This window comes from Rasamsonia emersonii (assembly GCF_000968595.1).
Source record: "Rasamsonia emersonii CBS 393.64 chromosome Unknown ctg1118621760291, whole genome shotgun sequence".
NCBI lineage: Eukaryota > Fungi > Ascomycota > Eurotiomycetes > Eurotiales > Trichocomaceae > Rasamsonia > Rasamsonia emersonii.
Genome location: NW_013563101.1, coordinates 859 through 27,265, shown reverse-complemented (window position 1 = coordinate 27,265; position 26,407 = coordinate 859). Strand labels below are relative to the sequence as shown.

Here is a 26,407-nt window from a genome sequence, read left to right as displayed (position 1 = left end):
CCAGTGTGCATAGCAAAGATGTGGGGCGTTCTCCAATTTGCTGGCCATATTATTGCTTTGGGACGTTATCAGATAAAGCAGGATACTGTGCAAATGAGAAATTGGAGGTCTTCGGAGCAAGTGGCCGCCAAGGGAGCGCGGATGATGTTTACAAGAGGGAAGCATGTTCATATCTGCCTTATCCATCCTGCATATTCTCATCTACAAGGGCATCCTCTTATCAATCGAGTCTGGCCGGGCCGTGGCAATAGGGGCGTGGCTTCTGCGCACAAGGGGAAGGTACGCGCACGCACCTTCCTCCACCAGTCCTTCCTAGCTAGGTAGGTACGCTGCTGCTCCGTCCGCTTAAACGGGATTATTATTGCACATGATAACGGAGGCGCGCCTTATCGCCCTCTCGTAAGGGTAGGAAACGCATGAATAAACAGCTATTAACCAAACTAGGCATGTCTGCCACGAAATGATACTGCATGCTGGAGCAATCAGTCGGCTTCAAGCTCCCGGGCTGCCTGGTCATCATGGCCGCGACGCTGTCCGACTCGAGACCCCCTCCGCCTGTTTTCTCCGCAATCCTTGGTCTTTCTTCTCCGCATGCCACGAGACCTGTTCTAGCTTCGCTGCTTGCTCGTTGACATGAACTAGATCTCGTTGGAGTCCAATTACACCAGGAAGAAGGAGAGAGATCAGAACGATATGGCTTCTGCATCGGGATCATCGCAGTCGAAACCGCTCCTAGTCAAGTCGCATGTCTGCAACTACCCAAATTGCGGCAAGAGCTTCACCCGGGCAGAACATCTCCGTCGCCATGCCTTGAATCATACCCCGAACGACAATTGCTGCGAGCGTTGTGGCGTCCACTTCACTCGTCCTGATCTGCTAGGTATGTAGATATAGCCGATCGCATTTGTTTCTGGGCCATACTGAGTTTCGTTTCAGGTCGACATATGGCCCGACATGCGAAGAGAGACGAGGAGGCCGGAGGTCCCGGTCTAGGGGTTCTGGAGACCCGAAAGAGAACTCGACGAGGACCAGATGGGAAGATCATAACGCGACCGACAAAGAAACAAGCCAGGGCTGCAGCTGCCGCCGCAGCGGCAGCGGCCGCAGCATCGTCGTCGTATTCGAGTGCCTCATCAGTTCAATCCACTCAGAGTTCATGTGGGAGCGTCTCAGCTTCTTCTGAGGGTCCGCATCTGGAGGTTGAGTCCTTAACTACGCCCGGTACCACTCGCGGATCAGGCGTCCATAAAGATCCTGATCACACCTCTCATGGTGCTCCGGTGTCTCCTCCACGTTCGACACAAGAGTCGAATTCTGGTGTCAATACCGATGGAGGGCTGGAAGAGTCATGCGACGCTGTAACCGCTTCTGAGCCTTTCCTCGCTCCAATGGTCCCTGGTGGGCCGTACGAGCCCTACGTCGAACCGATTCCTGGGCAATTCGATGCAGCCGATGGCTCTTGGCAGACCTGGAGCCGGATAGATGAAATTTACAATGACTTCTTCAATCTGGATACAGGTACGTCTTGTCGATGTATAATCTTCTTCACCCATGCCATGACCCATCCTCTCGTGACCTTCTGTCCTGTCTGTCTTGAATCATCTAACTTATGCAGCGACGTCGTTCAATATGCCGTTTGCCGCAACCTTGAACTATAACTGGCTGTTCAATGTTTCGTCCCTAGATGATGTTTTCGCCAATGTCGATGTCCCGCTCACGACAGATATGACAAACTTCGCTGAACCGCTTCCTGACATGTGGTCTCAGCCGTTTTTCACACCGGGCGAGAATCCGAGCCACTTGTTGCAGAGTCCTTCATCTTCTGCACCGACTGGGCCTGTGCTGGATACCAGTCCGCCATTGGATGGCCAGAGTAGCTCAACAACGCTTCAAGGGCAGCCGATGAACAAAGAGACAGGGAACATGCAGTCCTCTGGCACTCGTTCTCACAACGGTCCGGGGCCAGAGAATACCTCGTTTGGACCGTCGTTGCTTGACCACGGGAATTTACGGGAGCCTGACTTTTCGGACATGGATTGGATGGGTCCGTCCAAGTCGGACAAGGGTTTCGCTTCTCTACCTCAGATTACGGAGAATGCAAGAGCTGGAGTGCTCCAGCTTGTCTCAAAATCATCTCCGATGACTGCAGAAGGCACGAAGATTGACCTATCGTCTCCACTTCTCTCCTTGCCGGAATTGCAGAGCTACTGTGACTTGTTCTTCACCAGGTTTAACACTGCCTATCCGCTCATCCATCAGGCTACGTTTGATCCAGACAAGGTGGACGCCATTTTCTTAGCGGGTATCCTTTGCATGGGGGCACATATAGCAGCCGCGAAGCCCATCAGCTGGCGGTTCGAATCCACGATACCCTTCGCAACCATCTGTTCGCACATGCAGCCTTCTCAGCGCAACCAGAGCTTTGGGTTCTCCAGACTATGCTGCTGATCGATTGCTTTGGGAAGCAGCGCGCGGGTCAGAAGCAGCGTGATATGGCACAGCTCTTCCACTGTGTGCTAATCAAGCTCATCCGAAGAAGTGACTGCTCTGTCATCCGAACGTCCGGCATCAGCAAACGGCCTGACGATCTGGAAGCCGCGTGGAGACGAGCCATGGACGCAGAGCAGCGTAAGCGGCTCGCGATGCATTGCTTCATGTGGGATACACAGCATGCAGTTCTCTTTTCCCAGTCCCTGTGCATGTCCGCATTCGAGATTCGCTCGTCCTTGCCCTGCGATCCTGGATCCTGGGAGGCGACATCGGCAGAGGAGTGGTTTGAGAATTCCCGACGGGAGGGCCCTCATCGGCTGTTCCTGTCGGTTCTGAAGGCTTATATCACCCCCAGTGCCGTCTCCCATCCACGGCATCTGAATGCGCTCGCGAGAACTTTCCTACTTCACGGTCTCTTATCGGTCTCTTCGGACCTCAAACGTCGAGACCAGACGACGCTCCGATCGGAGACGCCTGATCTGGTGGGAGCGTGGAAGACCCGCATGGCCCGTTCCTATGACCTGTGGAAGGCCGACTTCGACGCAGACTGTATGGCCATGAAGCTGGAACAGAGGGCCGATTTGCGGAAGTTCACCGGCCTTAAAACCGCGACCAACGTTCTTTATCACGCGGCACACATCACGTTGAATGTGGAGATCTTGGATCTCCAAATCTACGCTGGTGCTCCTCACATTTTGGGTCGCGTTGTCACTGCCACCGACTTTGAACGCTCGCATCGCAACGTGACTCGGTGGGTGAATGAAGACCCGCGGTCTGCAGCCAAAGCGGCCCGGCATGCATCGTCTATCTTGCAGGATGCCATTATGAACCTCAACGATTGGGACGACACTGATGTGTTCTACTATTCGTGGTGTCTCTATATAGCAACACTCACCTGTTGGGCATTCCACCTTCCCATATCGGCTGAGAATGAGAGACGAACCACCTCGGACGGTGAGACGGAACGCAAAGGCGACAATCCTCATCACTATCATCATAGCAGCAGTGGCAACAACCAGTCTGTCAGCTCCAATGCCAAGAATGAGATGACGTCCATGTTGATTGCAATGACGGCTTGCAATAGCCTGGAAGAACTTTCGTCTCTGGCGGGGCGATTTAACACCAAGGGCTTGACGTCGGTAATGGCCAAGCAGCTTGCCACTGTGAGATGGGCAGTTGTGCATGATGCAATGAAAGTTCTGCACCACCTTTCTGAAGCGCGGTGAACTCTATGATCTGGTCGCCTTTACGATTTACGTTACTCAGGCAAGTTTTCTCTGACGCCGGTTTGCATTCGCACACACTCTCTTTTTGCATTTGTTCGATAGCTCGGCGTTGAAGCCAGCTAGCCAATTCTTCTTCGACTACTGTACAAAGAGCAGAGGTGTTGGATTTCAGGGAGGGATTTTGTTGCGCGACTGTTTGAAATCCGTTCTGTTTATCTATATACTGTGTTTGCTGATGAAAAACATGTATGGTAACTTCACAGCCATTTATGTATCGCAATGTGGCACCGTCTATTTCTACGTACATACACCATCCGTCTTTTTGTTCAGGCTCATGCTGTTGCACTCGACTTGTGCCTTGTCGTCATAAAAGGGATAATCGGTGTAGCCCTTCTGAGGGGGGTCCGCTCCATAGAAAGTCGACCGGTCATAGGGATTCAAAGGCAATCCCTCCTTCAAGCGGCGTGGCAGGTCGGGGTTGGCGATGAACCAGCGGCCAAAGACGATGGCATCGGCCGCGTCTGAATCCAGCTTAGGCACAGCATTGTCGCGGTTGAAGTTTCCAGCGGCCAAAAATTTAATGCCGGCCTTTTGCAGCACGGGTCGGAAGTGGTCGAGAGTGCTACCAACCAGCCGTTTGGTAGCTGTCGCTTCTGCCTCAACGCCATTCTCGGTATAAGCCGAGAGGGCATCCAATTTGGCCTTCTCGTCGAGCACTTCGTCGAATCGAGGCTCGATCATGTGCACGTAGCTAGGACGACGCTCGGGAGGCAGGGCGGCGATCTGCTCGCACAGATATACCCAATGTCCATTGGGATCTGAGTCGCGGGTGTCCTGGAAGTAGTTGTACGGCGAGAGACGGATGCCCACGCGGTCTGCGCCGACAGCAGCCGTGACGATATCGATCACTTCTAGAGTGAACCGACAGCGGTTTTCCACAGAGCCGCCGTACTCGTCCGTTCGGTTGTTGATGTTGTCGTGGAGGAATTGCTCGAGGAGATACCCATTGGCAGCTAGACATGTGGTTGCTGAAATTAGACCCTGCGCTTAACGGTGCTGACAATTGCACAATGACGAACCGTGAATCTCGACTCCGTCGAAGCCTGCCTCCATGGCTCTCTTTGCTGCAGCTGCATATTCGGCCACCGTCTCCTTGATCTCCTCGACAGTCATTGGCCGTGGAGGATTATCGGCATACTCCGTTCCATCCAAAGCCTTGCCTGAGATGGGGATATCGCTTGCGGACACTGGCCGACGGCCGTCGAGAAAGGAAGGGCAGGACGCTCGGCCGACGTGCCAGAGCTGGCAGAGAATAAACGCTCCCTTGGCATGAACGGCGTCGGTGACGCGCTTCCAGCCGGCAATCTGGGATGGGGTAAAGATGCCTGGGACACCGGGATAGCCAGCGGCCTCTCACGACTTAGCTATTTGCAAGGAATGAACGATAAATGGTGGAGTATATCGATATATGTACTTACATAACGACTGATAGGCGTGGCCTCGGTGATCAGGAGTCCGCCTTTGGAGGCACGCTGCGAATACAGCTCCACGACGAGGTCGTTGGGTACATAGACACCGTCGGATTCCTTGCTCGCCCGCATTCGAGTGGTAGCCCCCTGAACCACGCGGTGCTCCAGTTTCAGGGCGCCTATCTGCAGCGGTTTGAAGAGAGTCGTCTCGGCGAGGGGCGCGAACGTCATGTTGCTTGCCAATCTCGTCAACGTTTCCAGTTCTTTCTTTTCAGACTGTGGTTTAATGGGAGTATATCATCTAACGTGAACGGGAGAAGTATCTACATCAAGCAAGGAAGAAAAGAACGGAGGAAGGAAGAGAGAAGAAAGATCACGACTTTCTCCCTTTTGCATCAAAAATTATTGTCGTTGGCTTTTATTGATTTAGCCCCTGTGTATGTTCTCGAGTAACGATGAGGAAAGCGAGTGTTGGGTACATTACATAGGTACATACATGTACTGTACACATTCCTGTCCACTTTTTCTTTACGTGAGCCTCGACGGTACCAAAAATGGTGGAATGTCATGGGTGGGATAGTATATATACTCTTATGTCCTGTACAGACGTATGAGACAGACGGAGATATATGGAATTGAGGGTTCTCGCTGTTCGCCATATCCTGTGTCAACCGATCAAAGATGGAGGAAGAACCCCACTTTTGGTCTCGACAACAACCACAACGTCTTGTTCATCATCGCCATCGCCATCATAATAATACGATATCAACGGTGACACAGCATCTGATGTACGACTCCATGGCCTCTCGTTTCATTGGTGCATACGCCGTCGCTGAAGAAGGCGACGTCACGAGCCTGGTTGTCGCTTATCGTCGGATCGATACGACAACTCTGGCCGACAACTCGCTTGGGATCACTGACTGCGTCACCACACAAAGTATCGATTCTTAGTCAAAATAGCCAATTATGAGGTTTTTATTAATCTTGGTTCTGGCAGAATTAGTTTTATATGGGCTGCTACAGCAGCATACAGGATACCTAATTTAACTCTATATTCCTAAAAGGTAAGTATATCTAGTATTTAACTAGTATGTGAATAATTTCTTATTAAGCTTAAATTCTATAAATAATATTGCGGTGGTGGAATACCTCGTCGAGACTCATAACATCTTTGCTGAAGAATGAAGACTGAATGACTGTAAGAAGACAGAATACGTAAATATATACTGGCATGAGTGATACGAATCATATGATGGATCACATCATTATCTGGGGATGGACTACTCTTCAGGGTATAGAGGCGGGGTAAGAAACCTATCAGATAGCAGAGAAATAATACACTGGCAACCCCACCGCCATGTGATTGTATTCTGTCGATTGCCGTGACAGTCTCTATAGAAGCTATAGAACCAGAAATAGAAGCTAAAAAGGAGTCAGAAGCAGCTCTGGAAGCTGGATTATAGTCTTATCTATTTGACTAGTGGGCATACTAGGCGGTGTTGTAGATAGCTTCAGATAATGGGTAATAGATTGTGTTCTGCTAGGTGATTCGTTACAGGGATGCGGATCTTACGTCTTCTGCCTACATGGCAGGATGGCGCTGCTCAACCTTGTACAGCCAGTTCCGCGTCTTCTGACTGGCAGGCATCGCAGATCTGGCAGCAGTGCGTCAGACAAGAAGGTTACAGACATGCCTGAAGAAGCGAGATATGACTCCTCGATTATTCCCCATTGTCGATAGGAAAGAGGTGGTTTGATCTTCATTGAGTGCTTTTCTCCAGTCTAACTAAGGTCGTTCGTCTACGCAAGACAGCGGTAAACGAACCCAGCCAGGATGGTGCTTCCTACTCCGGTCACGGAGCCAGATGTCGTTGTCCCAACGGCTCTGAGTCCGGACGATGCTCTCCAGCGCCTCGTGGAGTCGACATATACGACCTCGACCCTCGAGTTCTATCTCAACGGCACCAAGATCCAGCTCCGTAATCCCAATCCCCACTGGACCCTCCTCGACTTTATCCGCTCCCAGCATGGCCTCAAAGGCACCAAGCTGGGCTGCGGTGAGGGCGGCTGCGGTGCCTGCACCGTAGTTCTTCAAGTGCCTGAAGCTCGGAACGGTGGACGGATCCGCCATCTCGCTGTGAATGCATGTCTGTATCCGCTGGTCGGAGGTACGTAGACGACGTCTGTCGCAAATGAACAACGCAGCTGCGCTGACTTGTTTCACAGTGGTAGGAAAACATGTCATTACAGTCGAGGGTTTGGGGAACGTGAACAATCCCCATCCTCTTCAAGAGCGTCTAGCAAAGCTCCATGGCTCACAGTATGTGCTTCATATCTGCTACGCATGAGATCCCTTCTCTCATTTTTACGCATGCAGATGCGGCTTCTGTACTCCTGGTATTGTTATGTCGCTCTATGCGATGATCCGCAATGCCTACGACCCACAATCCGGGAAATTCAAGCTCTCCGAAGAGGACATCGAACTCAAAGGCCATTTGGATGGAAACCTGTGTCGATGCACCGGTTACAAACCTATCCTGCAAGCCGCAAAGACATTCGTCACCGAAGATCTCCAGGGTCAGTTGGCGGACGATTCTGTAGGCACAGCTGTCCCACCAGTGGAACAAAACGGTGTCTCCTATCTGGAGGCATCTCTATCGACGTCCTCTACTGCCAAAGGATCGTGCGGCCGACCAGGAGGCTGTTGTCGCGACGATCCTGCAAGAAAATCCTGTTCTTCAGCTTCCTCTGGCGAGGCAAGCCAATCATCCAGCGACGAGGAGACGTCCATCACAAGTCAATCAGATGAGGATGGAGAGGAATCAAAGCCTTGGACGAGCACCAAATCCGTGCCGCAGTTCAACTTTCGCCCGTATTCGCCATCTACGGAGTTGATCTATCCCCCCGCCTTGCGCAAATTCGTGCACCTGCCGATCTGCTATGGCGATGAGAACAAGGTCTGGCTTCGGCCGGTCAAGTTGCAGCAGTTGGTCGAATTACTTGCCGCCTATCCCTCTGCGAAACTTGTCAGTGGGGCCAGCGAGGTACAGATCGAGGTTCGTTTCAAGGCGTCAAATTATCCAGTCTCGGTTTTTATCGGTGACATCGACGAGCTCACGGCCATATCGGTGCCGGAAGATGTGACGACGATGAAGGAGATGGTGATTGGCGGCAATACGTCCCTGACGGATATCGAAGCCGTGTGTTCGGATTTATCATCGAAGCTGGGTCTCCGGGGCTCGGTATTTGGGGCGATGGCCAAGGTGCTCAGATACTTCGCAGGACGTCAGATCCGGAATGCTGCGTCACTGGCAGGTAACATAGCTACTGCCTCGCCGATCTCAGATATGAATCCTGTGCTCATGGCGGTGAACGCCACCGTTGTGGCGCTCACCGCAAAGGAAGAGGTCTCTCTACCAATGGCTTCCATGTTTCAAGGCTACAGGAAAACGTCCCTGCCTCCTGGGAGTGTCATAACCCGGATTCAGATCCCGATACCCGCCCCTGGGGTGATGGAACTCACAAAGTCCTACAAGCAATCCAAAAGGAAGGAGGATGACATTGCAATCGTCACCGCTGGATTTCGGGTCAGACTCAACGAAAAAGGTATTGTGGAAGACGTATCCTTGGCGTACGGTGGTATGGCTCCTGTGACGCTGTTGGCTACGGACTGCGCCAAGTTTTTGATCGGGAAGCAGTGGAAGTCTTCCCAGACACTGCAGGGAGCCCTTAAGACTCTGGAGCAGACATTCCAGCTTCCGTATGGGGTTCCTGGAGGCATGGCCACTTACCGGAGGACGTTGGCTCTGTCCATGTTCTTCCGCTTCTGGCACGAGGTCATTGCAGAGATTAAGCTGGGCGAAGTTGACCCAGGCCTAATTGAGGAGATTCACCGTAGCGTGTCGTCCGGCACAAGGGACAATTATAATCCACACGAGCAGAGAGTGGTGGGCAAGCAAATTCCTCACCTGTCGGGTCTTAAACATACCACCGGCGAGGCAGAGTATCTCGACGACATGCCACATCACGATCGCGAGCTTTACGGAGCGCTCGTTCTGTCCCAGAAAGCGCATGCGATTATCAAGTCGGTTGATTGGAGCCCTGCTCTCAAGCCTGGACTGGCTCTTGGATATATTGACAAGAATAGCATAGACCCCGAAAGGAATAGCTGGGGAATGATCAAGGATGAACCCTGGTTTGCAACAGACAAAGTTTACTCTCATGGTCAACCGATTGGGATGGTGTACGCCGAAACGGCGCTGAAGGCGCAAGAAGCTGCTCGCGCTGTCAGGGTCGAATACGAAGAGTTGAAGCCGATCCTGACGATCGATGAAGCCATTGAGGCGAAGAGCTTCTATCCCTATGGCAAGGAACTCCGCAAAGGGGCTCCTCCAGAGGAAATGGCGCAGGTATTTGCGAAATGTGATCGTGTTTTCGAGGGCGTCAGCAGAGTGGGTGGACAGGAACATTTCTACCTCGAGACGAATGCTGCCATGGTCATTCCTCATGCGGAGGATAATTCGATGGAAGTTTGGTCTTCTACCCAACACACGTAAGTGCCTAAATAAATCATGACAGCAGGCATCTGCTGACTCTGTGCAGGATGGAGATCCAGGAAACGATTAGCCGTGTAACTGGCATACCAAGCAACCGCATCAACGCCAGGGTCAAGCGGATGGGCGGCGCGTTTGGAGGGAAAGAGTCGCGGAGTGCTCAGCTTGCGGGATTACTGGCGATCGCCGCGATGAAAGAGCGTCGACCGATGAGGGCGATGCTGAATCGTGATGAAGACATGATAACCACCGGCCAGAGACACCCAATTAAATGCCGGTGGAAAGTGGGAGTAATGAACGACGGTACACTTGTGGCACTAGAAGCGGATTGTTACAACAACGCCGGTTATTCGCTCGACATGAGTGCGTCTGTGATGGATCGATGCATGACGCACATCGACAACTGCTACCAGATTCCCAACGTGCACATTCGCGGCTGGGTCTGCAAGACCAACACCCACAGCAACACCGCCTTCCGTGGGTTCGGGGCTCCCCAGGCGATGTTTTTCACTGAAACCTTTATGAACGCCGTTGCGGAGGGGCTAAATATGGATATCGACGAGCTGCGATGGAAAAACCTGTACAAACAGGGGGATCGAACGCCATTCTTGCAGATGATCGATGAGGACTGGCACATTCCCATGTTGCTGGAGCAGGTGAGAAAGGAGGCTCGGTACGACGAGCGAAAGGCCCAAGTGGCGCAGTTCAATTCGCGAAACAAGTGGAAGAAACGGGGCATCTGTCTGATTCCGACCAAGTTTGGGCTGTCGTTCGCAACGGCATTGCATCTCAACCAGGGCGCGGCGTCAGTCAAGATCTACACCGACGGCACCGTGCTTCTCAACCACGGCGGCACGGAGATGGGCCAGGGACTCTACACCAAGATGTGCCAGATTGCGGCGCAGGAGCTCAATGTCCCCTTGGAGAATGTGTATACTGCAGATACGTCATCGTATCAGACGCCAAATGCTTCCCCTACGGCTGCCTCGTCGGGCAGCGACCTCAACGGCATGGCGATCAAGGACGCGTGCGACCAGCTGAACGAGCGACTGCGCCCGTACTGGGAGAGATTCGGGCCCAAGGCGGATTTCAAGGATATTGTCCAAGCCGCGTACAAGGACAGGGTGAATCTCGCTGCGACAGGACACTGGAAAATGCCGCGGATTGGGTATCAATTTGGGAATTACGATCCAGAGACTGTCAAGCCGATGTACTACTACTTCACTCAGGTAGAAATAACCATTTCTTTTTCCGTGTTGAATTTGGATAGTAAGCGATTTGACTGACATTGGATGTGAAGGGTGTTGCCTGCACCGAAGTCGAACTCGACCTCCTGACAGGCGATCACACGGTGCTGCGCACAGATATCAAGATGGACGTTGGCCGCTCCATCAACCCGGCGATCGACTACGGGCAGATCGAAGGCGCCTTCGTGCAGGGACAGGGGCTGTTCACGATTGAAGAGTCTCTCTGGACGAACGACGGCAGCGGGCAGCTCGCGACTCGCGGACCGGGGACGTACAAGATCCCTGGCTTCAGCGACATTCCGCAGGAGTTCAACGTCAGTTTCCTACAGGGGGTGTCGTGGAAGAGCATCCGTTCGATCCAGAGCAGCAAGGGTATTGGCGAGCCGCCGCTGTTTCTGGGGTCGACGGTGCTGTTCGCATTGCGGGAGGCGCTGCGCAGCGCGAGGGCAGACAATGGTGTCACTGAACCTCTGCTCCTGGACTCGCCGGCGACAGCGGAGAGGCTGCGGTTGGCCGTAGGCGATGCCCTGGTCAAGATGGCTACTGTCACGCCAAAGCCTGGCGAGAAGCCATTCTTCCTGACTGTGTCGTAGCCCCAGCGTATACTTGCATGAAATCTGGAATATATAGTCAAGTATATAAGCGCTCGAGTCTATACGAATTCTTTGTCTATTTCAAAGGCATTAATTAGGAAGGAAGAAAGGAGTGATAAGGTGAATTATAGCATAACACTTTCGGGCAATAATTGATATGAGATGAAATGAAATGAAATCAGACATGAAGGATATCAACATAACATGACAGGCCAGCCAACCCTAATTAATATCTATCTACCTGTATTGAATTCTCATAACCATAACAATAACATAACTCATTCTGGGTTTGGATATTTATATCTACGTAGATAGATAGGTTGCATTTTAGAATGCCAAAAAAGAAAAGGAAAGAATAGTAACACGAAACTAGTAAGGAATAAATATATGTCTATTGAAGAAGACCGAAATGATGAAAAAAATCTTTCTTTCCTTCTCTTTTCCAATACGATAGCAAATTATTTATTTACAATCGATTAGCCCTTCAAAAACCTCCCATAATACCCCTCCACCCACCTCCCTGCCTCTTCGCCTGCGTTGCGACCGCCAGCCGCACCAAAGACATTCATGCTCCCGACATACCCGTCCGGGCGGACATTGACGATGGCTACCCGTTTCCCCTCGGTCAGGAAAGCAGAACCGAGATATGTCTCCGTACAGCTCTTTGGCTGGGTTGTGATGTCGTCGAGGTAGATTGTCCACCGACTGGCCTGGAGGAGAGGGTGGAGGACATGTGGCGAAGGGGAGGAGGATGATGACGAGGGCAGCGAGGAGATTTCAAAGTCCTGTTTCTTTGTGCGCGTGACGAGCGCGTAGGTGAAGAGTTTGGATACCGTCGTGTATCGCTCCGGGTAGGTGGTGAACTCGTCCGAAGGAGATCGACGAGGAGGTTTGGCGGCGTAAGACGTCTCTGCCCTGGCCGAAGCGCGCGACAGCAGCGACGACGGCGACGACAGATACGCGCAGAGCGAGTCCAAAAAGTCCTTTGATGCGTTGATGTCCGGTGCAAAGATATAGATCCGGAATTGGCTCAGCATGGGGATGTCCAGCTGCAGATGGACTGGGTTGGCGTCGATGTAGCGCGTCACTTGCGTCGGGGGCGTGAGGATGGCGCCTGGTTTGAGGGAGCCTGTGAAGCCGGAGCCATCTTGCAAAGATAGTGGCTGGTTTAGAATATTAGGAGCGTATTCAGCACCCACGCCAGCGATGAAGCGGATGTTCTCGTGGAAATTCCGCGCCAGAGCCTCGTCGCCGTCCGCAAACGCCTTGACGTGCTCCGCGTCAAAGTTGATCAGGTCCTGTGCGATCTTGCGTCGTTCGTCCTCGTAGGTCGCCAGAAGCTCTGGGACGGCCAGATCCCGGATGACGAGGTTGAGCTTCCAGGCGAGGTTGAAGCTGTCGTGAATGCTGGTGTTGGCGCCTTGGGCGGCCAGGGCGGAGTGGCAGTGGCCGGCCTGTCGTCATATTAGCTATTGATCAGCCGGAGGCTTGTTCATGAACGCATACATCTCCCGCAATAAAAAGATGTAGTCCAGGATCGGCGAAGTGGTTGGCCACTCGCTGGCCGACGACGTAGTTCCCAAACCACTCTACGAAATCAGCACTGAATTTTTTTCAGACAACTATGTCGGGTGAGATATGTTCGTCCTACCAATGCTCTTCCATTCCAGGTGATATGGCGCCATGACCTGTTTAGCCCTGTTCATGACGTACTCCGGCGTGGCAATGGACTTGTCGATGCGATCGCCGTCTGTCGGGCTAAGTTCGACGTACAGACGGGTCATGTTGCGTTCTCGAGGGATCCACAGAATCGAGGTGCCGTCGTGGGAGCGCACTGCCGTTTTACTCCATAGATCTGGGAAATCCGTCTCGATGACACCTGAGAAGATCATCTCAGCTTGATCTGCAACCTTGCAGGAGCGCGATATTCTTACGCACCGTCTAGTACCCCCCACGACGCATTGGTCACTTCTCCAATGAGCTTTGCCCCGGGAATGAAAGCCCGAACTTTAGAGCGAGCACCATCACACCCGATCAGATAGTTTGATTGAATGGTCTTTGTGGTCTGGTTGGCCCGGTCTTCGTAGACGACATCAATCAAGGACTCATTGCTCGGTGCCTCCGCTGCTGCCGAACACTCAACAAAGGGGCTGTTTCTTGTGACCTGGACACCGCGCTCTTCGATGTCCTTTATCAGAACTTCCTCCAGCATTCCCTGATGGGCGAGGAGGATATAAGGATCCAGAGCTCCGACGAGATGGTCCGGATAATGGATCTGTCGGCCTGTCCGTCGAAGGGGGCTGGTTGGTGTGCTCTCCTAGAAACATAATTAGTATAACTACCTTCAGCGAAGGTTAATGACATGCCCAGAAACAAATATCGTAAACTTTCACCGCGTCCCTTAACAGCGGATATGCGAGTCGGAGTTGTTTGAAGGTCTCGATCGTCTTTGGCTGCATTCCATCTGCCCTGCCGGTCGACGTCCTGTCTGGCCGGTCGTCCAGAATGACGGTTTTGATGCCGTGTCGGACCAGATTGCAGCTATGCACTAGCTTAGCATGTGATTTATATGAAGAACATGGATGGAGGAACACAGAAAAAGAGAACCTACGCAAGCATTAATCCAGATGGCCCTGCTCCCACGACTGTCACGTCGACGGGTCCGCCATGGGCCACCTGGGCGTCGTGATCCATGAAGCCTTCGTCGTCAGCACCAGGAGCCATGTTGCTGTCTGCGTCCTTGTTCGTGTTAATAATTTCCAGCTGGGCCTGCGACAAAGTCCGCTTCATTGCGGGAGAATACGCCCTTCTAGCCGGGAGAGCTGTGTTATGTATATGTTATGTGTTTGCGGTTCTGATCGTCAAGAGCCATCGTATGGCAACCCCAATTTTGCATCTGAGGACACCTATTTCCGGGGAAAGCAATCTTTGTTGCTTGTACGTGGGTGGCATCCTGTCTGTCACTGATGGATGGGGTTGAGAGGGGCCGTGTGCATAGCGTGGAGAAAGTGGGAGGCCCGTGACAGTAGCATCCCACTTTCGAGACAGCTCAATCTGAATCCCGAGCTGGCTTCCCATTTAGTTAGCTAGCTTATATAGTTAGAAACTGGTTACTTGTTCGGTGATGGATAACAAGAATAGCGATAGTTGTCCTACTGCCGAGATCGCCGCAGAGAGGGGAGAGATGAGGGGCTGCAGGCCGGAGATCTATCTCCATCGGAGAATCGCCGAAGTTTCTATTAGCTATATTAGTTAGTTCCACGGGCATGATTCCATGTCTCCTGTTGCGGTAGAATAGTGATCTACATATCTAGAGCAGTGAGAGCGAGGACAGTTACCAGTCGCCGTCTTGCAAATCAAGTAACTGAATAGCCAACATGGGAAGCATCTATGCACACACCCAAACTTGGCAGGATATTGTAGCACAGAAGCGCGCCTTGCGAGACGAAGCATTGAAACCGTATCTGGTGGACGATTTAGAGTCTCGCGCGCCGAGGGTGGACAATGTCGCTAAACGGTCCATCATCGAGTCCGATCCCAAAATCCAAAAGATCACCGACATCGACAGTATCCCTGTTCTGCAGCAGTGTTTGAGTCAGGGGGAATTCACTGCTGAGGAGGTCATTTTGGCGTATATCAAGAGGTTGGTAGGCGCAATTATTCTGTGATTTTGTTTTTCATGAGATAATCGATCTGACAGTATGCCGGAAATATTCCAGGGCAACGGTTGCGCATCAGCTGGTGGGCTTTACCCATACAAAGTGGAATTAATGAAAAACGTGCCGATACTGATCCTCAATACTAAGACAAACGCGATTACCGAAGTGATCTTTGACGATGCCTTGAAGCAAGCCCAAGAGTTGGACCGAGAATTCCAAGCAACCAAAATGGTCAAAGGTCCGCTGCACGGCATCCCTGTCACGGTAAAAGACCAATTCAACATTAAGGGTTATGATTCCACCTTGGGCTACGTTGGTCGTTCCTTCAAGCCTGCCGCGGAAGATGCGGTTATTGTTCAGATATTGAAGGATCTGGGAGCAGTTGTCATTGCCAAGACGAATCTTCCTCAGAGCATCATGGTATGAATCAAATCTTTCATTTCTTCTTTATTACTCTTGCTGTTGAGCTTGTGCTGATTGCGTAGTGGTGTGAAACTGAAAACCCCCTCTGGGGCTTGACGGTCAATCCACGAAATCCTGACTTCACTCCTGGAGGTTCCACTGGCGGAGAAGCTGCTCTTCTCGCACTGCATGGCTCAATCCTGGGCTTGGGCACTGACATCGGCGGGAGTGTCAGGATCCCACAGAATATGATGGGATTGTACGGGTTCAAACCGAGTGTGAGTTCATCTGCCTACCACCAAGAGAATGACCTGCTCATCTTTTGCAGAGCAGCAGGCTACCGTACCAAGGCGTTCCCGTCTCGACCGAAGGACAGGAACACGTTCCCTCCGCGGTGGGGACGATGGCCCGGGATTTATCAACTGTCTGCTACATTAGTCGGTTGCTCGCAGACAGCAAGCCGTGGACGATGGACCCGCGATGCAGCCCGCTTCCGTGGAATGAGGCCGCGTTCCAGGAAATCCAGTCCAGACCATTAGTTATTGGCTTGATTACGGACGATGGCGTCGTGAAGGTCCATCCTCCAATTGAACGAGCGCTCAGAGAGGTCTCTGAGGCGCTAAAAGCGCAAGGACACGAGATCATTTCCTGGGACACGTCCGATCATAAGGAATGCATCGAGATCATGGATCTCTATTACACCGCAGACGGCGGCGAGGATATCCGTCGTGACGTGGCCGTGGCTGGCGAGCCGTTCATTCCCCACGTGGAGGCCCTCGTCAACAGAGGCAAACCCATCTCCGTATATGAATATTGGCAGTTGAACAAACGCAAGGTCGCCGTCCAGAAACGGTATCTGGACAAGTGGAACGCTGCTCGATCGCCATCCGGCATACCTGTGGACGTGCTTCTGTCTCCAACAATGCCCCATACGTCCGTACCTCATCGCTCGTGCCGCTGGGTGGGATACACGAAAGTGTGGAACATCCTCGACTATCCTGCCATTACTTTCCCGGTGGATATGGTTCGACCGGAGAAAGACAGGTTGCCAGAGGACGCGCCAGCATACACGCCGCGGAACGAACTCGATGCGTGGCACTGGAGTCTTTATAATCCGGAGCAGATGGCGGGCCATCCTGTTAACCTGCAAGTGATAGGACGGAAACTTGAGGAGGAGAAGGTGTTAGGGGCAGTGAGCGTCATTGAAAAGGTTTGGAAGGAAAGTAAAAAACAATAGAGCATGGACGCAACAAGTAAGGATAAACATCTATATGATGTTCTAATTATAAGTTTAAATTCGAAACTACCACTTGGTTACACCGCCGTCTACCAGGATATCCTGTCCGGTCATGTAGGAGCTTGCATCGCTGGCGAGAAAGACGCATGCTCCTCGGATGTCGTCTGGTTCAGCGACCCGGCCATTCATGATCTCATCTTTCCAGCTCTCTAGAAGATGGGGGAACTGTTCGATCTAATTAGCTTTGGATCCAGTTAGAAAGTGTGATCGTGCTTACACCGGCTGTCATCTCCGTCCGGACGTAGCCTGGGGAGATAGAGTTTATTCGGATGCCCTAATGGATATTCCCGTATCAATACACTTCTATTTTTATGCAGTGAAGAAAGTCGGTTTACTCACATGAGGCGCCAACTCTTTGGCGATAGCTGGAACCATAGCTCGAACAGCGCCCTTGCTCGCGCAGTAGGCACTGCTAAGCTGGCTGCGCACCGCCATGTAGCTGGCAATGCTGGCCACCATGATAATGCTGCCATGCTTGGTGCCGTTGGCTATCATCTGCTTGGCTGCCAACTGGGCGGTGAAATAGGCGCCCATGACGTTGGTCGACAGCAGATTCTGGTGTTCTTCGTAAGTGAATTCCAGGAAAGGAATGTGACGGTTGATACCGGCACAAGGGACGCAGATGTCGAGAGCATTGTTGAAATCCTTGCTGAACTTGGAAAAGCCTTCGCGGAGAGACTCCTGAGAGCTGACGTCGACTCTAGGCATAGCAATTGGATGCAATAAGCATGGTACCGCTTGAGCTGAGTTGAAATGGCGGCATGGCTCACTGGTAATGTGCCGTCTTCACACCGTATTTCTTTTCTATGTCGAAGAATTCCGGCACGGGAGGGATGATGTCGAAGATGGCCACGTCTGCTCCGGCTTCTGCCAGCCCTTCAGCGAAAGCAAGGCCGCAGCCACGGGCGCCACCGGTGACGAGGGCCGTTCGCCCTTTGAGAGAGAACTGTTCCGTCAGCAGATTTCTCTGAATAATGTCTGCATGGTTCTTACTCTGGACATGGCCTTCGATAGCAAGAGATAACAGGACCATGAAGTAGATTGAACCAAGTTGCTGCGTACGCGTGCATCTCTTTGTAAACTGCAAGAGGCCTTCTGCTTAAAAGCCTCAAGAGAAGTTCCCAGAGGCTTCCGATCCACTTACTTCTACGGCAGCGACGTCGCAGCCATGCACAAGGAAGGAGCGTTGCTGCTGTCCACTCTTCGACCCCCACTTCTCGTCCACCTGCCTGCGCAGCCCTAGACCCTGGCCCTAAGCCCTAAGTCTGCCGGATCTGGGCAAAGGGGAGGAGGGGCGATAAGACTGGCGAGTGGGGTTGGTGGGCCGGGATCAGGGCGATTTACGCAAAGCAATCGATTCGACTGCAGTCATTGATTGCTATCGGACGTGCACGCAGCGTGTGCGGGGAAAGCCCAAGCAGCTAGCTATCGCCCTCCCCTCCCCTGGGCCAAGGATAGCAAGCTCCGGCATCGCGTGTCGGGAACGACAAGATGTAGATGGATCCGAGCGCGACTTCGCTTTACTAATTGCCCCTTTATCTAGCGGATCTTGTCCGTCGGAGTTCTCTCCTCATCATCGTTCTGGTCTCTACAGTCACCTCAATCAGAATATCTCGCGCTTCCTGTCTGTCTCTCGTACAAAGCACAATGGGCAAAAAAAGAGTGCTCGTCGGATACGGAGTCGACATTGACGCCGTTGCAGGCTGGTTGGGGTCTTACGGTGGAGAAGACAGTACGAATGATATCAGCAGAGGTACTGATATTATGCCACTGTACTACTGCTCTGGCAATGCTGATGGAATCAGGTCTATTCGCCGGTCATGTCGGGACCATGCGGCTGCTGAAGCTGTTTGAAAAGTACAACATCAAGGCGACCTGGTTCATTCCTGGTCACTCCCTGGAGACATTTCCCGAGGAATGTGCCGCCGTTCGGGATGCAGGACATGAGATCGGACTGCACGGCTACAGCCACGAGAACCCCAGCGACATGACGCTCGAGCAGCAGCGGGACGTCCTCGACAAGACGTACCGGATGCTCACTGATTTCTGCGGCAAGCCTCCGCGTGGCATTGTCGCGCCATGGTGGGAGACCAGCAAGGAGCAGACGGAGCTGCTGCTGTCGTATGGGATCGAGTACGACCACTCCATGTCCCATCACGACTGCCAGATGTACTGGCTGCGCACGGGCGACAGCTGGACCAAGATCGACTACAGCAAGAAGGCGGAAGAGTGGATGAAGCCGTTGATCCGGGGTAAGGATACAGGGCTGGTCGAGATTCCAGGCAACTGGTACATTGACGATCTGCCCCCGATGATGTTTATCAAGGGGAATGCCAACAGCCACGGCTGGGTTAATCCACGCGATATCGAGGATATTTGGAAGGTAAGTACTTGCGAGTCGTTAAGAATGCGGGCTGCTGACCGGAATAGGACCACTTTGACTACTTTTACCGGGAATACGACGAGTTCATCTTTCCCATGACCATTCATCCTGATGTCTCTGGGCGTCCACACGTCCTGTTGATGCATGAGAGGTGAGTCATCCATCTCCTTTCTCTTTCCTTTCTAGACTAACGACTGTAGAATCATCGAACACATCAACAAGCACGAAGGCGTCGAGTGGGTGACCTTTGAGCAGATGTGCGACGAGTTCAAGAGCAAGAACAAGCCTCCGGAGGGTGCTCTGATGCCAGCGGAGCGTGGATCGGTTTTGAAGAAGTGACTACGGTATAAAGTGAATTTGTGTACGTTTCAAGCCTAGGATAGTACATCAATGAAATCGTATGAATTAGCTCTACGTCTGTCGATCTGACAATAAAAGTAGCATCGTCCACGATCTACAATTCAATTCATGCAAGGAAACCCATATCTAATCTCAACCATTAATCCACAGATACGGAAAAGTCATCTGATAGATAACAACCAAATTGAAACCAATCAACCCGACCAGAAGAATTAATTCACTCCTATCGAATCGATATCGATAGGATAGAGCCCATGCCACTAAGGATAAAAAAAAGAAGGAGATAAATAAACCTCATTGACCTCGTACAATGAATTACCTAAAAGTTAATAATCAACGATAATGGGAATCTATCTGAGTCTGTACTACAGTAGCCCCACTACTACCCCTCCAAGTGCGTTCGTTCAGTGTCGTGTTGTTATCGCTTATCTAAATGCCACACACTGATACGTATGTGTACAGTACATACACACAGAAACAACACCCCCACTCTTGTACTGTAGGCCCCCCAACCTTGGGCACAATAAATGTACCTCCTCTTAGTAGTACAGACAGTGCATGCACAGCACTCGATACAATACGAGTCTTACAATTCTTACTTCATTAATTAGCCAGAAGAAAGATACCCGGTATGTGCCAAGGACTTTTGACCCCCGGACAGATGTACTACACATACCTTTACTATAAATAAAAACATAACATCAATTTCCATTTTTGCACATTTTCACGTTTAAATATTAGATCAGGGATAATGGAAGGAGTTATGGCAAAACAAAAAATTATAGCAAGGGATAGAAGTCATGTAAGAATTATATGTGTATCGATGGAATAATTTAATAAATAAAGGGAAGTAGTTATGGCTGGATACCTGTCCAGGCTTGACGCTTTGTCTTTTTACATCATTATTGGGAGTTTCTTTTTCTTAACTGCCATTCCTGCATTGCTTATGAGTAGAGTACGACATGAGTGCGGTCGAAGAGGTAGATTGATCATCTTCAATGACGATGGGTGATGAATGATTGATTCAAAGACAGTTGCATGTCCTTAAGGCCAAGGCAAATCCTCATGAACCACGTGAATCCAATCCATTGGTGAGCAGATCCATGGGCATGGATACACCTATACCTTATTTTGTCGACTCTCGACATAAGAACGTCAGTCTGATATATTTCTGACATGCTTCTGCACTAAATCAAACCGATCTACATGATAACCAAATCATACCTCGTATCTTCTAGACACCGATCTACTGATCTACAAGTTAGGACTGATACCCCCTTCGTCCCTCCGCCTCCTACCGCTCTTCACATTTTCCGCCAGCCAGTTCTTCCAGACGTCCTCGATGTCGTTCTCGTAGATCCAGCTGAGTTCACTGCCCTCGCTAAAGGATGCCACCCGGGCGTGCAAGACGTCTTCGAAGCTCTTGGCCGTGGCCTTGGCGGCTAGCTGCTTTTGCTTCTGGTTGTCCAGGTGTTGGTACCTATGAATAATATTAGTCGATGGTCGAGCTGGAGATAGATAGATAGATTGGGATGTATGTACATACATTCGGAGGTAATATGGCGACCTGATCGAGTCAAATATAGCCAGTGCCTCGCGAAGGGCTTGCTGTCGAGAGCGAGTGCTATAAATTGTATGCTCGAGGGCCCGGGCCAGGATCCATCCATCTTCCAGGGCAAACGCTGCCCCAGAACCAAATGCACCTGTGGATAATACTCAGTATGACTGATAGACTTGCAGAGTAGAAGGTCCGACATACCGGTCAGCGGATGGCTGGCATCCCCGATCAGCACGAGCCTGTCCCACGCCGTCAGCGTCTCCAGCCTGGGTCCTGCGAAGGCGGCAAATTCCTTCCAGTCGCCTTCAGGGACTTTGGACAGGGTCTCCCGGACTCGGGGATCGTAGTCCTGACAGCATAGTCAGCAGTTTTGCTTGTGATTGCCCTTTGTTTACAGCGTGAAATAATACCGTGAAATGCGCCTCGACCCTCTCCTTCGTCGCGGGAATCCCCCAGCTGTACCGTCTTTCCTTGTCGGTCTCTGGATCGACGAGATAGCGCACCGAAATCTCGAACAGTTGGTCCTCTGGAGCGATCTCTGACGGGTCGTCGACGGGGGAGAAGTACGCATGGCCGGCAGGGCCATGCCACCAGGAGGTGGATTTGGAGATGTCGGGGAGGTGCGCAACAAGGGCTCTGCGGATGAGGACACGCCAGATAGTGGTTCCTATGAATTAAGTATCAGTATAGGAAACAGGAAAAGGCATGATTGCACAACCTGTGAATTTAATCTTGTGGTCTGGAAAAGCGTGTTCCCTTACGACCTTATCAACGTCAATCATCAAGTACATGTACTCCAGGCAAACAGAATAGACAAACCGATCGAATGCCATCTGCTCCCACGACCATATCGGCCGTTGCTTCTGTCCCATCGGCAAAGAAAAGACGAACGCCTCCGTCTGGAAGATTCTCTAGCGACGTGAGCCGCTTGCTCAGATGGATAATGCCTGGAGGGACCTGCTTGCGCAGAGCAGACTGAAGACGGGTCCTTCGAACGCGTTGCGGGTGGTACTCGAGTGGCAGCGAAGAGGGTCCTGTTCTGAGCAGGACATTGCCAGTCAGGCCATTTCTGTATATTAATTAGTATCTACGTCGATAATGAGCGAAATACAGGTCGAAAGGTCACAACTCTAGAAGAATAGAAGAAGAAATACACAAACATAGCATGCAATAACAATTGTTAATCTACGTACTGCATACATACCGATGCAAGACCTCAGTCTTCCGATGTCCCTTCACATCTGCGTCTGCCCCAAGCAGCTCCAGCACTCGCCAGCAATTATATCCAATGCGGATGCCGGCGCCGATTTCGCGCAGCTCTCGGGCCTGCTCGTACAAAGCAAGCTCAACGTTGGGTAGGGCAGAGAGCGCAATTGCTGCACCGAGACCGCCAGGGCCGCCTCCGATGATGGCGATCCGGAGGGGATGGATCATGTCAGTCATTATTTATTGCTGCACGAGCAGAGCTGGGGAACAAAAAAAAAGAAAATTGATTGACTTACTCTGGCTACTATCGATAACTAAGATATATGGATACAGTGATACGGAGATAAGATCGTTGCGTCAGGCATGACGTGCTTGGCGAGGCTTGTGGCGTTATCGACTTAACTAGTAGTGTCCGAAAAAACAATACACTTTATGTCAACTGAAGGAGATGAAGACTTGAAGGAGGATGGATTCAAGTCTGAACAGCGTGCTGCGATGATCTTAACCCTAGCCCTGGGCCCTAGCCCTAAGGCCTGTACGGGAGTCCAGCTGAGACTGCAGTTGCAAGCACATCTCTTTCTCCCTACACTAACAGACGGAGAACCAATCCAGGTCTACAGCAAAGCATTCGAATGGCAGCAACCAATCATGCTTGGATTACATAGTAGGACAACTCGGATAAAGAATCCTCCGCGGAATGTATGTACGACAGGTCACATCCGACACATCAACATACATGTACTGTACTGTACATGTAGTGTGTTGTTTATTGTTTACCATTGTTATGCGCTGGGCTGACCTGAGTGACAGATACTCAACATTGGTGGTTAGGGAAGGTTTACAGATCTAATCTAGGATCTCATATAGTGATCAACTCCAAGTAGTTAATAAATAAATAAGTAATTAGGGTCTTTAAGTAATCAAAAAATATAAGTAACTAGGTCAGGGCAATACCTATTAGAGCTATACCATAAGGTATACTAATAGTAGTAAGATATCTTACCGACCTCCAAGTAAGTATCTTAGTAAATATTAAGTGCAAGGTAGAAAGACTAGATATATAAGTAGAAATAAATGCCCTTTTATGTTCCTTCTTGGTCATACTATTCTATATACCTCTCTATATACTATTTTGGCCTCTCCCTTAGTCTCCCTGATATACCATCTAATATACCATTCTTTCTTGACTTATGGTCCTTCCCATGGTATATGTACATGTCTTAATCACGTGATCTTTTAGATCCTTGTCTCTGTCTTGCGGGGTATTGTTTCATCGTGCATCACTGTGTTGGACAGCGTCCCATTTTGTTGGTCTGTAACAACCATCTACCAGACTGTATGGACTTTTATCATCCTGTGTAGTTACCATGTGACGGCACTACTGTACATTACCTCCTGAGCATCGACTGCCGAGCTGTCTCCAACATGTCGAAAAACTCCCTTGGAAAGAGGTAAGTGCTTCCAAACAGAAGGGAACGAGAAACTAATCAGTTGAAGTACTTTGACTGGCGGCATCGCGAGCATCAACGTCGGTCCCAACGAGACCCCTTTCGATGTCCATTTGGAGCTGATCTGCGACTGCTCGACCTACTTCAACGCGCTCTTTGAGAGCCGTTTCACCCAGCCCACGACACAGCCTGTCTTCCTGCCGGATGACGATCCAGATACCTTTGCTGAATTCCTCCAGTGGGCGTACCGCGGGAAGATCTTCGAGGATGCAGCACCTGTGACGTGGCTACAGCTGTGCGAGCTGTGGGTGCTGGCGGGGAAGCTGGGGGCGCCGAAACTGCAGAACCTGGTGATGGAGCACTGCCGGCGCAAATATGACGAGCACGACAGACATACGGCGAAGAGATGGGACGTGGTCGAGTTCGTGTACCGGAAGACGGCCATCGGCAGTCCTCTGCGGAAGATGATGGTGGACCTCTGGCGGGTGGATATGGACAAGGTATCCTTCGAATTTGTCAAGGGGGACGTTCCTCGGTTGTTCCTGGAAGATCTGTGTCTGGCATTTTTGGAATGCAGAGAGCCGGACTGGCGGATAGACTTTGGACGGTATTTGGTGGAGGAGTCTCGTAGGAACTTGTCAACAAGACTAGGACCATCAAAGGACGATGGCTTGTCTTCGATCCCGCAGATGGCGTCTCCCCAGCAGATGGCCAGAAGGAAGGTCAAGCCGGCGAAATTTCGCAGACGGCCTGGTCAAACACCGTCTCCTTCGCTGGGCATCAACACGCCTCCGTCGGGTGCAAGCGTTCAAGGGGATGATCTTGCGAGGCAGGTAGAGAATCTGACACTGTAGACTCTACGTCATAATAAAATTCGATTAACACTATTCACGCTAGACTCAGCCCTATAGGAGGCGCAGTTGAGCGGGACGAACACTGCCATATCGTTCATCTGGCCGCTGACCTCAGGAACACCGAACACGGTGATCCTTCAGCCGGAGTAGTCCTGTTTCAGCCTCGCAGACACCGGAACACCGAAAAAGAGATCCTTCAGCCTCGGCGCTAAATCGTGCATAAAGCATCGCATCGAACGTTGGAATTGGGCCGTCACCCACGTGGAGGTTCTTGCCGCCAGGATCGACGAACTGCCCCTGACATACAGTAGTAGTACAGAAGTGTCCATATTCTAATTATAACGATCTGCAGAAAAGGACAGATTTCTGCACACATGGTAGATGACACATGACTGCGTGCATGCATATGCATGCATGAGACTACCAGCCTTATGACTCGTATTACACGAGGGGCGGGCGTGCTGCATACTTCGGTATCTTACTCCGTACACAGTTAGAGTACATAACCTACCGAGTACTCCACGCAGAGTTCTCCGTACTCACTCTGATTACTAATTTCTGACAGGGATGTAGATGTAACCCTACCTCTCGTCATCTTCTTAACCCTCCTCTTGGGACTGTAAGCAGACGGAGGATGAATAATCCAGCGGAGCCTGTGTGTACAGCGATGACATAATCCCGTCGAGCACAGTCCACCAATCATCCTCCGCAATCGGACCCATCCGTTCGTCCGGTCGGGCGGGAGGATCCACCCGGGCCCACGGGACGAGTTCCTAAATTTAGATTTAGCAGTGTTCTAGAAGGCCCGAAGAAGAATTTCCTGACTGCATGATCAGGCAGCCTTATTGTAATCCTGCAGAAAATACCCTGTATGCATGTACATACATTGTAGTCCTACAGTAGTTCTTTTTTTTTTGTTTTCGTTTCAGCTGGGACCTGCATCCGCACATGCATAGCCACAGAACTATGTACTTTGTAAAGAGAGAGCGCGGATTCGGACACTAAAAATCGATCAGTATCTACATGCGTGTAGAGTACATTATGGATGAATGCAAGTTGGACCCCATTTTCATGTTTATTCTTTCTTTCTTCTTTTTTATTTATTTTCATTTTTATGTCTCGGAGTTTTGTTCATGTCACACAGTGTAACCAACCAACCAACGAGCCAGCCAGCCAGCCAGCAAAGCCACCGGAGGAGAGTGTCATCAATCGACTGCTTAATAATTAGTTATCGTAGATAGCCAGTCAGTTCGAGAATTGAGTCGAGAACAAGAAAGAAAAAGGAAGGGCCAAATCTACTCTACCTGATCTATGTATAGTTAACGACGTACTCTCCGTTGTATGTACATGGTGATCATTGGACAATGCGACGCAGATCGTAATCAATCTATATACCATATCTACTGCGCCACGGTAGCATATGTATGTACATACATCGTATCTTGTATGTCCGTATGCACTCCGTAGGGCTGAACAATCACCAATCAGGCCCTGAAACAGGGTCCTTCCTATTCCGGTAAGGGTTCATGCCCAGCCACGGCCACACCAATCAATCCGCAATGCAAGGCGTGCTTAGTGACTGATTCAACTCGGATAAACCTGCATTGATGATTACTATCATTGAGTCATTATCGTGATCTGGAGGATCTTTAGTACATATTG

General features: G+C 51.0%; 10 protein-coding genes across 10 annotated transcripts; 5 read left to right on the top strand and 5 right to left on the bottom strand.

Moving 5' to 3' along the window:
- Positions 1-18: 18 nt before the first annotated feature.
- Positions 19-3,716, top strand: T310_5510 (uncharacterized protein; the record flags this gene model as incomplete). Its single annotated transcript, XM_013471617.1, has 5 exons — positions 19-279; positions 643-880; positions 937-1,518; positions 1,616-2,228; positions 2,276-3,716. 5 exons carry the CDS (start codon positions 19-21, stop codon positions 3,714-3,716), a joined length of 3,135 nt encoding a protein of 1,044 aa, XP_013327071.1.
- A 297-nt stretch (positions 3,717-4,013) lies between these two features.
- On the bottom strand, positions 4,014-5,416 carry T310_5509 (12-oxophytodienoate reductase; the record flags this gene model as incomplete). Its single annotated transcript, XM_013471616.1, has 3 exons — positions 4,014-4,729; positions 4,796-5,126; positions 5,195-5,416. The coding sequence occupies 3 exons, from the start codon at positions 5,414-5,416 to the stop codon at positions 4,014-4,016; spliced, it is 1,269 nt and encodes a 422-aa protein (XP_013327070.1).
- A 1,603-nt stretch (positions 5,417-7,019) lies between these two features.
- On the top strand, positions 7,020-11,578 carry T310_5508 (Xanthine dehydrogenase; the record flags this gene model as incomplete). Its single annotated transcript, XM_013471615.1, has 5 exons — positions 7,020-7,353; positions 7,412-7,505; positions 7,563-9,737; positions 9,788-11,007; positions 11,079-11,578. 5 exons carry the CDS (start codon positions 7,020-7,022, stop codon positions 11,576-11,578), a joined length of 4,323 nt encoding a protein of 1,440 aa, XP_013327069.1.
- A 476-nt stretch (positions 11,579-12,054) lies between these two features.
- T310_5507 (FAD binding domain-containing protein) lies at positions 12,055-14,368 on the bottom strand (the record flags this gene model as incomplete). The annotated part of the gene is made up of 6 exons (XM_013471614.1): positions 12,055-13,032; positions 13,085-13,181; positions 13,292-13,481; positions 13,517-13,895; positions 13,972-14,119; positions 14,190-14,368. 6 exons carry the CDS (start codon positions 14,366-14,368, stop codon positions 12,055-12,057), a joined length of 1,971 nt encoding a protein of 656 aa, XP_013327068.1.
- Positions 14,369-14,955: 587 nt separating this feature from the next.
- Positions 14,956-16,876, top strand: T310_5506 (Amidase; the record flags this gene model as incomplete). Its single annotated transcript, XM_013471613.1, has 4 exons — positions 14,956-15,221; positions 15,279-15,657; positions 15,723-15,917; positions 15,968-16,876. 4 exons carry the CDS (start codon positions 14,956-14,958, stop codon positions 16,874-16,876), a joined length of 1,749 nt encoding a protein of 582 aa, XP_013327067.1.
- A 66-nt stretch (positions 16,877-16,942) lies between these two features.
- On the bottom strand, positions 16,943-17,969 carry T310_5505 (Dehydrogenase; the record flags this gene model as incomplete). Its single annotated transcript, XM_013471612.1, has 4 exons — positions 16,943-17,101; positions 17,154-17,210; positions 17,276-17,624; positions 17,707-17,969. 4 exons carry the CDS (start codon positions 17,967-17,969, stop codon positions 16,943-16,945), a joined length of 828 nt encoding a protein of 275 aa, XP_013327066.1.
- A 614-nt stretch (positions 17,970-18,583) lies between these two features.
- On the top strand, positions 18,584-19,658 carry T310_5504 (uncharacterized protein; the record flags this gene model as incomplete). The annotated part of the gene is made up of 4 exons (XM_013471611.1): positions 18,584-18,689; positions 18,742-19,319; positions 19,367-19,470; positions 19,520-19,658. The coding sequence occupies 4 exons, from the start codon at positions 18,584-18,586 to the stop codon at positions 19,656-19,658; spliced, it is 927 nt and encodes a 308-aa protein (XP_013327065.1).
- A 1,275-nt stretch (positions 19,659-20,933) lies between these two features.
- On the bottom strand, positions 20,934-22,680 carry T310_5503 (Monooxygenase; the record flags this gene model as incomplete). Its single annotated transcript, XM_013471610.1, has 7 exons — positions 20,934-21,159; positions 21,226-21,382; positions 21,439-21,586; positions 21,648-21,693; positions 21,741-21,904; positions 22,057-22,306; positions 22,442-22,680. 7 exons carry the CDS (start codon positions 22,678-22,680, stop codon positions 20,934-20,936), a joined length of 1,230 nt encoding a protein of 409 aa, XP_013327064.1.
- A 1,188-nt stretch (positions 22,681-23,868) lies between these two features.
- Positions 23,869-24,745, top strand: T310_5502 (uncharacterized protein; the record flags this gene model as incomplete). Its single annotated transcript, XM_013471609.1, has 2 exons — positions 23,869-23,894; positions 23,941-24,745. The coding sequence occupies 2 exons, from the start codon at positions 23,869-23,871 to the stop codon at positions 24,743-24,745; spliced, it is 831 nt and encodes a 276-aa protein (XP_013327063.1).
- A 599-nt stretch (positions 24,746-25,344) lies between these two features.
- On the bottom strand, positions 25,345-26,094 carry T310_5501 (uncharacterized protein; the record flags this gene model as incomplete). The annotated part of the gene is made up of 5 exons (XM_013471608.1): positions 25,345-25,518; positions 25,631-25,639; positions 25,718-25,764; positions 25,904-25,958; positions 26,077-26,094. The coding sequence occupies 5 exons, from the start codon at positions 26,092-26,094 to the stop codon at positions 25,345-25,347; spliced, it is 303 nt and encodes a 100-aa protein (XP_013327062.1).
- Between the last annotated feature and the right edge of the window lie 313 nt (positions 26,095-26,407).